Raw genomic sequence first — 12338 nt, 5'->3', positions numbered from 1 at the left:
TTGCTCTTCACGCTGCCTCAGTCTGGTCTCCTTTTCCCGGTTGAGCTCAAACAGGGGATCTTCCAGCCCTGGTCCATAGTCTCTTTCCACCTGAACCCCTGGCAACCTCTGATTCTGTTAACGACATGCCTCTCTGAAGCTGTCTTCCTTTGGTTTCTGGGGAAAGATCTCTCTGGGTCTCCTCCTAAGTCTCTGTCCGTTGTTTGTGGTTCTCCTTTCCTGGTACCCTTTTGCTGCCTGCCCCTTAAATCTTGGTGATGTCCAAAAATTCCATGGGAAGCCGCCTTCTCTGATTAGTCTCCATTTGTTCCCTGGGCAAGATCACTTCACAGATAGGCCAGCCATTTCTGATCTCTGTTTCTAACCCTTGTCTCTTTTCTTGAGCTCTAGGTCTTTATTCCAAACGACTCTTGCCTATGGTCACTGTGCAGAGTGAGGCATTTTTCTGCTCTTTCTTGGCTATTATGGTACTCTCTGAATCAGTCTTCCTGATGCAGGAAGATTCTTGCTTCTTCAATTTTTCCTCTATCCTGTAGCTAAATATGAATCAAGCACATCAAAGCTTCCCTTCACCTCCCCTTAAGATGCTTCTGTGGCTCCCTGTAACCCACATGACAGATATTTAAACTTCTCAGCAAGGTCCATAAAGCTCTTCTTGAGCTGGGTTTCAGCCTCTCTAGCTTCATCTCTGATTGTTTCTGAATGTACCGTGCCCACTACACACTTTGTGACTGTGTTGTGCCATTCTTGCTGCCAGGCATCCCCAAACCTGTTGTCCTGGCAGATGACCTTCCCAAGTGTTAACGACTAACTTCAAGTCTGAGAAGGTACTTCTGATACCTTGTCTTTTCTTCCCTTCCCTCCTGGCCAAAGCGCCCTTCACCTGTGTATCCAGGCACCCTGAACTTTTCTTGGTCAGAGGATTTGAGGTATATTGAGCAGAGGTTCCTTGTTCCTTTGAGCGCTTTGAGATCCCAGAGAGCAGATTCTGTATGTCTCTCATGCCCAGGATCATGCCTGGCCCCATTCAGTGTTTGATAGGTAGGTGTCGAGTGAAGGACTGAATTTGAGTTATCTCCACCTAAAAGTCAGCACATCCCAACTGCACTCTTTTGTGTCATTTCCAAACCTGTCTTTAGCTGAGAGCTCTATTGTCCATCTGGTCACCCAAACTGGAAACCCAGTTTTCTCTGATTCCTCCTTCTTCCTCACTGGCTATAGCCTGTATTTTTTGTCCCAGAAATAACTCTGATATTTATGCCTTCTCTACTTTCTGGCTGAGGTTCAGGCCGCCTTTTTTAGGTCTCACTTCACTTCTTCAGATGGTCCTCTGACAAGACACCTTATGCTGTTTTTGCTCCTCCTTCAGTGTTTCCAACATAGACACTCATGGTTTTTCTTTAGCTCATGTTTGACCTTGTCATTCTCCTGCCCAAGGAGCTTCTCCATTGCCTCCAGAATAGTCAGAGCCCTCAACAAGCATCCCTTTCTGGTCTTACCAAATGCGATTTTCCAGCCTTCATTCTGCTGCACTCCTCACTGTTCCCTTTGTGCATCCTGTCTCAAGGAGCTACTGGCCTAGTACAACCCAGGACCCCCAGCTTTGCTGAAAGCACTGGGATGAATGAGACTTTCAGCAACATCTCTGTCCAAATGTTCAGTATAGATCCAAGCAAGCCCTATACATTGTGACTTTTGACTGCAAATGAATTTCCTTTGGCCCTGTTCCCCAGCCTCTCCATTCTTATTCACGATGGATGGTGCTGCCCACAGGACTCTTTGGGTGGATTCAGGTGATAGTTGAGGTTGGTAAGCTTCTGTACTACAGTAAGATAAAACATTCCCTTGCCAAAAACTCAGTTTTCCTTTCAGGTTTGCTAGCCATTCATCTTCCTGCCTTGGCTATGACCTTGGGGGGTTCTGCTTAAATGGTAGATACTGTCAATAAACCTTTGGTCAGAGTATCTTTTTTAAGGATTCCTATGAGGTATCAAATAGTGTAGAAAACCGGGGAGCTATCCATAGTGTCAAAGAGAATCTTACCTGTAGAAATCCATTTAGACTGTAAATGTTAGGCCACCTCTTTTGTTGGACTACAGCTAGAAAAAGCATGGATGTTATGTTCACATCTAAAGGTCTTACAAGAGCTGCCTACCTGGGTAGTCACTGGACACAATTTTGGACTTTGGTTCGGAATAGCATTAGTGTTAAGACCTTGGTCTTCACATTCAGAGTCTTGCAGGCTTTGATCTGCCAATTACTAGTTGTATTATTATTTATTATTTTAGAAAGTTATTTTTCCTTTCTGAACCTTAGTTTCCTCACTTGTAAAGTGGATTAGATACATAGGAGTAAGGATTATGTGCTAATGGATGAAAAGTGCTTAACAGCAGTGTCAAGTACCTAGAAAAGAATAAATGTTAGCAGCTAACCTCATTGTTGTTATTACTAATATTTACTCTTCTTCTCAGCTCCAGTTTTGCAGGTCTTATTGCAGAGATAATTATGCTAGCTTAACTCACAGGGTGTGGGTTAATTAGCTGATGTTGGTAAAGCATTGCATAAAGCCTTTGTGTGCAAAAGATTCAGTGTGAGTAAGGTTAAAGTTGGTCTAGTTCAAAAGACTTCATCTAGTGTGCTTTTCCTATCCAAGAGAAATTCATTTTTCTTTCATTTTCTTTCTTTTCTTTCATTTTTGTTTCAAGGCCATTCTGTAGATAATTTTTCCTATGGAATTATACTGGTAGAACAGAATTTTAATGGTTTTGCAGCCTGAAATCATACTCATTTGAAAATACACCGAGTAAGGTGTTTCCAGGAGAAACCTGGCAGAATCGTTGTACAGAATAGTTTCGGAAAGCAGCTGTTGGCGTTATGACCCCTTCTTCCCTGAGCTGTGGTGCAGTTTGAGTAGCACATGAGGGTTCTCCCCTTTAATTAGCTTTGGATACAATGTGACAGATGCTGGCAACAACCTGGGAGGTTTTCCCATTATATTCAGAGCATTTGCCAGTGAGCTCTAAAGAAAAGAATACAAGTTGTTTATATGAAGACCTGGAGTTGATCAGTATCTGAACACATACATGAGGGAGTAATATTTTAGAGTTAGTTAAAAATAAAGAAAAGTATGAGTTTTAAGAATAGAAAATGTTCTTTGAATCTGAAATGAATAGAGTGCTTCCTGAGGGAAGCGTGGCAGAAGAGTGGGTCTTTTTTTTTTTTTTTTTTTTTTAAATTTTTTTATTTTTTATTGACTTTGTAATAATATTACATTAAAAATATATATGTGAGGTCCCATTCAACCCCATCCCCCCCCCCAACAACACTCGTTCCCATCATCATGACACATCCATTGGATTTTGTAAGTACATCTTTGGGCACCTCTGCACCTCATATACATTGGTTCACATCATAGCCCATACTCTCCTCCATTCCATCCAGTGGGCCCTGTGAGGATTTACAATGTCCGGTGATTGCCTCTGAAGTACCATCCAGGGCAGCTCCATGTCCCAAAGACGCCTCCACCTCTCATCTCTTCCTGCCTTTCCCCATACCCTTCGTCCACTATGTCCACTTTTCCCATTCCAATGCCACCTCTTCTATGTGGACATTGGATTGGTTGTGTCCATTGCACCTCTATGTCAAGAGGAGGCTCAGATTCCACCTGGATGCTGGATGCAATCCTCCCATTTTCAGTTGTAATCAAAGAGTGGGTCTTTTGAGGCATTTACTGTCTACGGCACGGTCCGCAGGGTATGGCTATTGGGTTGGCCTCTTGTTTTTATAAATAAGGTTTCCTTGGAATGAAACCACCACTCATCTGTTTATGTATTGTTTATGGCTGCTTTCATGCCACAGCAGCAGAGTCGAGTAGTTGTGACAGAGACCATGTGGCCTACAAGGCAAAACTATTTACTCTCTGACTCTTTTTAGAATATATTTGCTGAGCCCGATCTAATTTAATAGGACATGAGATCATAGAGAGTATTTAGGAGTGTGGGTTTTAGAATTGGACAAACCTGGATTCACATCCCAGCCCTAACACTAACCAGCTGTGTGACCTTGGTGGCTTACCCTCTGTGCCTCAGTTTCCTCATCTATAAAACTGAGTTAATAATAGAACCTACCTCACAGGGCTGTCAGAATTAATTGAAGCTGAACAATGGAATGTACTTAGTATAGCAACTGACATGAATTAAGTGCTTGGTAAATGTTAGCTGCTATTGTTAATATCATTTTGTGGGTCTGGAAATGATATTCCATATTGTGTTGCCCCCAGTCAGATGCCAAGCTAGCAGAACAAATCCACCTTAAACCTATTGCTACTACTCAGAGAAAAGGAGCAAGGGCTTTTCTGATAAAGCAGAGCATGGACCTGGTGAGTGGGATAAGACCCTTGTCCCCGTGTAGTCTGATCTTCATAAAACAGCCTGCTGAAGCTGGGCAATGGACAGAATATCCCAGTTGGTCGCTTCCTCACTTCGTGTTCAGTTGTTGTATTTTATTGCCTTCCATTTGTGATATGTCCTTGTAGGGTTTGGAGGTATTTTTTTCCTTTTGATACCATGATTCTAGACACTGTTTTAAAGTTGGAATTTAGATGAACCTTCTAACCTTGTTCGTTCATTCTGTCATTCATTCAGCAACATTTCTTGAGTGTCTGCTATGTGCTAGAAAGTGTTGCATGTTCCTGTCTAAATGAAGGGCCTAGTGTTTGTGGATTTGTTCTTTTGCCTTCTTGGCTACATGGCCACCAGCTCCAGTTAGTTTTGAAAGGAGTAGCACACCCGATGCCAAAGCCAGGAGCTTTCATTATATTTGCCCAACTTTACTCTGGGGAAGAAAGGAGAAAGTCATACCCTCGTGGTCTCTTAATGCCTGTTCTTTGGGGCAGATGGAGAAAGGGAACAGGTGGGCGGATAATGTGCAAAGAGGGCCCCCACAAGTAGAATTGGGCTCTGATGGGTCCTGCAAAATGGAACCATGAAAAATAAATCAGCCTTCTGCAAAGCTCAGGACTTACTCTTAAAGAAACAGCAAACCCAGGAGAGTTAGAAACTATGGGGAGGCCAAGGCCAAGAAGGTAGGCCAGTGCCCACTCCTCATCTGTGCTAGGTCAGACCGGATGACTCTGCCCCTCTCTTATGAATAAGCCCTGAATCTGAAGAGGTGCTTTAACTGAGCTTTAGAAATGTAAGGCATGTTTTCTTGGCTGGGGCACATTGGTGGTAGTAGGATATTGGTAGACAGCTGGAGATTGTAATAGGTAAGAGGAGAAGAAGATGGACAGTATTAGCCAATGAAAAATGGTATAAAACAGACCTCCCAGGGCATCACAGCTTTTAAAGAATAGTCCTTTCCTAAGATTTTCTGTGACAGTTAAGTTTAGTTGTGCTTCTGGGTTACCATTTATCACTGCCGACTTAATCCTCTTAAGTCTGGTAGGATCTGATTATGTCATTGTTGCTGCTTAAATTCCCACTGTACTTAAATCCCAGGCTGTGGGGTCCTGGGATTTACCAGCCTTGTCTTGCTTCCACTACCTGTACCCCTTGCCCCAGCTACACTCTCCTTTATAGCTCTTCAAATAGGCTATGTTCTTCTACCTGTTGTTCCTGCCTTCTGGAAAGCCTGTCCCCATGGCTAACTCCTAACCTTTCTTCAGGTGTCTGCTTAATACAGCTCTGTCTTGGGGACTGTCTAGGTCCTCCCATTAAAGCCTCCCATTGCATCAAGTATTTTCATTTGCACTTTGCATTACATTTGTGTTTTTTTTTGATAGCTGCTTCCCAATGGACCACGTCTTTGTTGTTCATTCTTGTACTTCTGGCACTTAGCATAATGTTTGGCACGTTAAATTTCTTACTACATTTCTTAACTGACTGAATGTCTGGAAGGAGCAGTAGCTTGTGAAGGGTAAAAAAGAAAAAGTATCTTTAATCTCTTGTTCTGTTTTGGTTTTGTTTTCCAAATAATTTTGAACAATACATTTTATTATTTCACAGGTGCATATATATATCTTTTAAGAGATTCTCTCATGTGGCATTTTTATGGTGACTGTGTATACTTTGAACAACTCTTTTCTCGTCTTCCTATAGAATGAAATGTGCCTGGCCACTCAGCAGCTTTCAAAACAACTGCTGGCATATGAAAAACAGGTAATGGTGGCATATGTTGCTGTGCACAGTACACTCTGAAGTGGAGTTTTTTAAAAAGGAATTCTCATCCTATAGAGACTGGCCTGCCTGCCTGCCTCCCTTCCCTCTTTCTCTCAACTTTCCCCTTTTTCTTCCTCCTTCCTTGTCTCCCTCCTTCTCCTCCCTTCCTACTTTCCTCCCTCTTGTCCCTCCTTCCCTCTTCCCTTCCTCCCTTTTTCATAATTTTTTTCTTTTGTCTCATCTTTTCCTTTCTACTGATAAAGTCTAAGTGGTGATTATCCCAAAGTCATTATATTAATAATATATTCTGATTATCCTGTAGAGTTAATAAACTGCCCCTTGAGGATCATAGTCTCTAAGCAACTACAACTGAATCAACAGTAAGCAATTCCAGGGAATAAACACTCAAAGACTCGGTTATGTACAGGCAGAATGATGATAGCCAATGAAGGAACGGCCAGGGTAGAGCAGTTTGAGTACATTGCTGGAACAGAGAAGGGGAGAGCTCTTCTTTTTGTCAGTTAGACACTTGGGGCATGATGTGATCTTGGGAGAAGGGAGGAAGTCGATGTTGAGGGCAGGATATTGTGGGGTGATGGCTATAGTACTGAATTGTCTGGCATTCAGATGACACCTGGCTCTTTTATTCTTTGGTCTTAGAATTTTGCTCTTGGCAAAGGAGATGAGGAAGTGATTTCTACACTCCACTATTTTTCCAAAGTAGTGGATGAGGTAAGATAACAATGTGACAAACTTATTTGATTCTTTATTGAACTTTCATCTTTATTTTGGCCCACTTTTCATTTATAGATATTTAATTAAATATCTGAGAAGGTCTTGCAGCTTGTTGATCTCCCAAGTTTCATTTCATAAGGCAAGTTGTATACTATTATGTTTCTGATTTGAAGGGAAAGGCTTTGATATACAGGAACAATTTACCAGATGAAAAATATAAGAGCTCAAGTGGCATTAGTAGTGGGCAGAACCCTCTTCAAAAGTAGGTAGGTAGAAATAATTCCATCTTTCAAGGAGTTGGCAATACTTAAAATAGAAAATCATGGTAAGAGTAAACAGAACAGTAAATGTGCAAATGCCATTCAACTGTCCAGTCATCGATATGAAATAGAGTTGTTTTCAGTTTATAAAACCAGAAACTAACATTCATATAAATTGTTCATTCAGCAAATCATTTCAACAAGCCATCATTCATTCAATAAATAATTGACTGACCACTTACTATTTAGCAGACACAGTTCTGGGCACTGGGGTACAACAGTGAACAAGCCATCCACTCCTCACTGAGCTTCATCCTCTGTCTCATTACTGTGGAGCTCCTTAAAATGTGTATTGATAAAAACATTTGAGCAGGGGAAGAAGAATCTTTCTTAATTAACAGTGAATAAATAACCAAGAAGGGAGAAGCAATAGGGTGGTACACCCACTGAACTCATAAGAGAGATGCTGAGGAAATGTGGTTAGTTGTCGAAACCCCAGAACCAAAATTTCCCGTTTAAATATTTGCTTGCAACCACATTTACATGGGTAGGAATGATGACTTTCAGTGGGAATGAATCGTTCTCAAAGGATGGAACTCTGGAAGTTTGATTTCATAGGTTGTATAATGGCATTCTGACAGCTTAGCACTGTAAGAAATTTTTAAAACAGGCCTCTGGATTTAGAAACCTAAGAGTTTTCAGTTGTGAACTCATATGGGATCCAGATCTGGGAAGAGGAGAGTAGCTTTAGAAGTGGTTTTCTCTACTAACTTTAGGGCCTCAACCATGTGGAAAAAATTTCAAGACAAATAATTTGACTCAGAAATTAAAGAAAAACCCAGTTAGGATAGAAATTTCTGTGGTTTATACTTAATTGAGTACCTTGGAATCAGATTTTCTATGTTGTAAGGCATGCAGAGATTTCCATCCTTAGTGATTTCCTCAAAAGCAAGGTTTCTGGATCATTTCCTTGGAATGCATCTGAGACAGGAAGTCATTATAATTATAGATCTGTTTATTGAATTTTGAATGTGTGTGGGGCACTCCAAGTGTTTTCTGTGCATGTTACTGTTTTATCTTCACAATAACCAGGCAAAGAAGGAACTGTTAACTCTTTTTTTTTTAAGATTCATTTTTATCCTCCCCACCCCATTCCCCCCATTGTCTGCTCTCTTGTCCATTCACTGTGTGTTCTTCTGTACACTTGAATTCTCATTAGGCAACTCTGAGAACCGATCCTGGGACCTTCTGGAATGAGAACGAGGCGATTACTCTCTTGCACCACCTCAACTCCCTGTTCTGCTACATCTTTTTATTTTCTCTTCTCTGTGTCTCTTGTTGTGTCATCTTGCTGTGCCAGCTCTCAGCTTCCTACAATGGGTGGCATTTCCATGCAGGGTGGCGCTCCTGTGCAGGGCGGCATTCTCTCCTGGGCCGGCACTCCACGTGGGCCAGCTAACCATGTGGGCCAGCTTGCCCTCACCAGGAGGCCCTGGGCATCGAACCCTGGACCTCCTATGTGGTAGATGGCAGCCCAATGGTTGAGCCACATCTGTTTCCCTGTTAAGTCCATTTTATAAGTGAGGATATTGAAGATGATCCCTGCCTGCTTTTGCCGCTTCCTTAGTGAAAGTGCTATGTTTAGAAGTGATTGACCCTTACATCTCATATGCCCCAGGGCAAAAAGTTGCTACTACAAATCCCTTGATCCTTAGGAAGAAACTAGGAAAACAGTGAGTATCTAGGAAATTTACCATTCTTGAAGTGCATAACCATTAGAAAGCCACTTAATTTCTGAGATTGGGTTGCTTCATCTGTAAATGACAGTAATAGGAAAGCCCACTTAATTGGGCTGTTACCAAGATAAAATAATGTATATCAAAACATCGAATGCAGGGTGAAGCACTTATAGGTACACTTGTTGGCTTTCATGCAATTAACTGTTAGGAAAAAACAGTACATTTCTTATTGAAGTTATTCGGAAAATCTATCCTGGTAGCATTTATTGGCATGGCTGTGTTTATGTATTTCTAGTAGAATAAAGCTGCCATGCTTTAACTTGATTGAAAGGTAAAGTTGTACATTAACAGCATGTCCTATAGCTCTCTTGCCTTGCAGATGTTTGACGTCAGGCAAATCTTTAAGTTTATCAGAACAGCTTCTTTGCAGATGTGAACCTTGGAGAGTCAGATCTGGTGTTGGGAGAGTGGGGGAATGTGGGCAGAAGGGTGATTCATATATGTAACTGATACCACTGCTCATAAAGCTCTGCTGAATGTTTGCTCCAGAAGATGATTATTGGGTCATTTTTCCCTTTTTACCCAGCAGTAATCCTGGGGGTGGCTTAAAAAATATCTGGAAACTGGGAAACGGACTTTGGCCCAGTGGTTAGGGCGTCGGTCTACCAAAGGGGAGGTCCGCGGTTCAAACCCCGGGCCTCCTTGACCCGTGTGGAGCTGGCCATGCGCAGTGCTGATGCGCGCAAGGAGTGCCGTGCCACGCAAGGGTGTCCCCCGCGTGGGGGAGCCCCACGTGCAAGGAGTGCGCCCGTGAGGAAAGCCGCCCAGTGTGAAAAGAAAGTGCAGCCTGCCCAGGAATGGCGCCGCCCACACTTCCATGCCGCTGACACCAACAGAAGCGAACAAAGAAACAAGACGCAGCAAATAGACACCAAGAACAGACAACCAGGGGAGGGGGGGGAATTAAATAAATAAATAAATCTTTAAAAAAAAAAAAATATCTGGAAATATGTAGTATGGTGAAGGATCCCTTCCACTGTATTCATTGTTAACATCTAGACTACCAAACATTTGAACTTTTTGTCAGCTATATGAACATGAAGGACAAACTCTGTATCCCAGTATAGGAGAAAGAACAAGAATTTTAGGTCTGACAGCCCAGGTATAAAATTCCAGCTAGGACACTTGCTTGCTCTCTGGAATTGCAGGATTACTTGACCTGTCTGTAAAATGGGGTAATGTTAATTAACTCACAGAATAGGTGAGCACTCAGTGATATAAAGCATGTAAAGCTAGCATACAAAAGTGCTCAAAAATAGTAGCGCTGATAGTGATGATAATTTTTATTCCTCATAGACCATTTATAAAGACAGGCTGTAGGTAGAAGAAAAGAAAGAATCAAGAGCTCTTAAAATTATCTGATGAAGAGGATCAAATTTGAATACAGTCATCTTGTGATTCTTGGGCCCTTTTTGAAGAGCAGAGACTGGAAATCTGGCTGAGTTGTCTCAGTAGGGTAGTGTTTTTTCTCAGGCCCAGGGCTGGATGTGGCTTGCCTTTCCAGTGTGACTTAAGCTCTCTCTGCGAGTGAGAGCTCCCAGTGGCCTTGCTGACGCAGTGGCCTGTGTTATGCACTGGCAGTCACTGTGTTCACTGCAGGCACATAAAAGCGTTCTCATTCTCCAGGCTGGGTGTGACTCTGATTGAAAACACAAAACCAGTTTGCACAGTAAACAGAGTAGCTATGGGCTCCTTTAGCAAGTTTCACTGGTGCCCTGGTTAGTTAGAACCTTGTATTTAGTTTTTTAATACCGCTAGGGCTAATATCGTTTACTGCTTTATGAAGGGTCTTTATTTGCTAAGGAGGTCTAATCACACAAAGGTGTTCATTATGATCCCTTGGTGTCAGGCATAGTGTATATAATTTTCTTCTAAAGATTTCTTTTTCTTTCAGCTTAATGTTCTCCATTCAGAGCTGGCTAAACAGTTGGCAGACACAATGGTTCTACCTATTATACAATTTCGAGAAAAGGACCTCACAGGTAAATGAACCGAGTTCCATACCAGTTAACTTCAAAATATTGTTTAATTCATTAAATAATTTTTACCACAGTTTGAATTTCTTAAAACCTGTCAAACTTGAGGAATGCCTTTCTCTGAGTGATTCAATTTGCCAGCCTTTTATTGACTCCCCACTGTGTTCCTGGCTCACCTCAAAGAGGTCACAAGCTAATAAGACAGACTCTGAAATAAATAGTTGTAATATCATGTGATGAGGGCGGCAAGATAAAGATGAACAAGGAATAGAAATAGCACACAAAAAGGAGTGATTGCCCTTTTGTTGGATAAGGGCCAGGCAAGGCTTTCTGGAGAAGTTAATCTCTGAGCTGGGTTTTGAGAGATGAATAAATGTTTACTAAGTATACAAAGATGGCAAGGCTTTTAATATACAGGTTTGAGAATATTTGTGAAGGCACAGTGAATGCTTTGGAATGGAAAGTTGGAGGCTTAGAGAGGAGAGGACAGGGTAGGGACCATTCTTTTATCTGTGCCAGACTGGGAATGCAACTGTGAACGAGGTAGGCAGGCTCCCTGTTCTCTTGCAGCTTAGATTTAGCTGGTGAAAGTATCTGTGTTAGTTGGCCTTTTGCATTGATTTAGGTTCTTCAACCAAAATAAAACTTCAGAAAAATTTTATATTGGGAATCAAGGTAGTATCAAGGAATCAGAAATGAATATAAAAAAGAATGAAAAAGCATGTTAAAAATCCTAGTTGATGTTAGAAAAGGGAACCCAAATTTTTTATTCCTTTTGTTCTTTCTTATTTTATTGAAAATATTTTTTAGAGGTAAAGAATTATCTTTTCTAGAAGAGCACTGATATAAAAAATTGATGACCAAAAAAACTAGTCTAAACCTTGGGTACTGAAAGATCTACTGAGTATAGTATAATACTTCCTTTCTAAACATACATCACCTTAAACGTTTTTTAGGCAGAAAAGATGCAGTGAATCTAAGGGCACTGCATATTCTTTGTCAGTGATGATTTTAATAAGTCAAATTAAAATGGCAACAACAGGAAATTTAGAGGTTCTGGGTGTAGTCAATGCATTCTGAGAAAGGTGAACCAAGATGCTTTGGTGGAGGCATTTTCGGGACATTGGATTTGTCCTGTAGGACATTGTAGTGACAGTGAAAGGCCATTATATACTCTGTCATAACTTAAAAAATTGTGTGGACAGAGTGTATAATGTAAACTGTAGTGTATGTGCTTCAATATGTGTTCATCAATTATAACAAATATACCACATCAATGAAGGATGTTGGTAATGTGGGAAAGTGTGGGAGGGGGAGAAGTGGGGCATATGGGAATTCCTGATATTTTTAATGTAATGTTTATGTAATCTAAGGCTTCTTTAAAAATAAAAAAAAAAGTAATTATTAAAA

General features: G+C 41.2%; 1 protein-coding gene across 2 annotated transcripts in view; it reads left to right on the top strand.

Annotated features, from left to right (window-relative positions):
• APPL2 (adaptor protein, phosphotyrosine interacting with PH domain and leucine zipper 2) overlaps positions 1 to 12338 on the top strand; it is a 54456-nt gene that overhangs the window by 16349 nt on the left and 25769 nt on the right. For both annotated transcript variants that reach the window (XM_004446780.5, XM_004446779.5), the window contains exons 3-5: positions 6099 to 6158; positions 6819 to 6890; positions 10847 to 10934. In XM_004446780.5, the coding sequence (XP_004446837.1) occupies positions 6099 to 6158; positions 6819 to 6890; positions 10847 to 10934 (220 nt within the window). The remainder of the gene's footprint in view (positions 1 to 6098; positions 6159 to 6818; positions 6891 to 10846; positions 10935 to 12338) is intronic.

Source organism: Dasypus novemcinctus, chromosome 12 (genome assembly GCF_030445035.2).
Source record: "Dasypus novemcinctus isolate mDasNov1 chromosome 12, mDasNov1.1.hap2, whole genome shotgun sequence".
In the NCBI taxonomy this organism is placed as follows: Eukaryota; Metazoa; Chordata; class Mammalia; order Cingulata; family Dasypodidae; genus Dasypus; species Dasypus novemcinctus.
The sequence above is the reverse complement of the archived record's forward strand: the minus strand, read 5'-3'. Positions and strand labels throughout refer to the sequence as shown.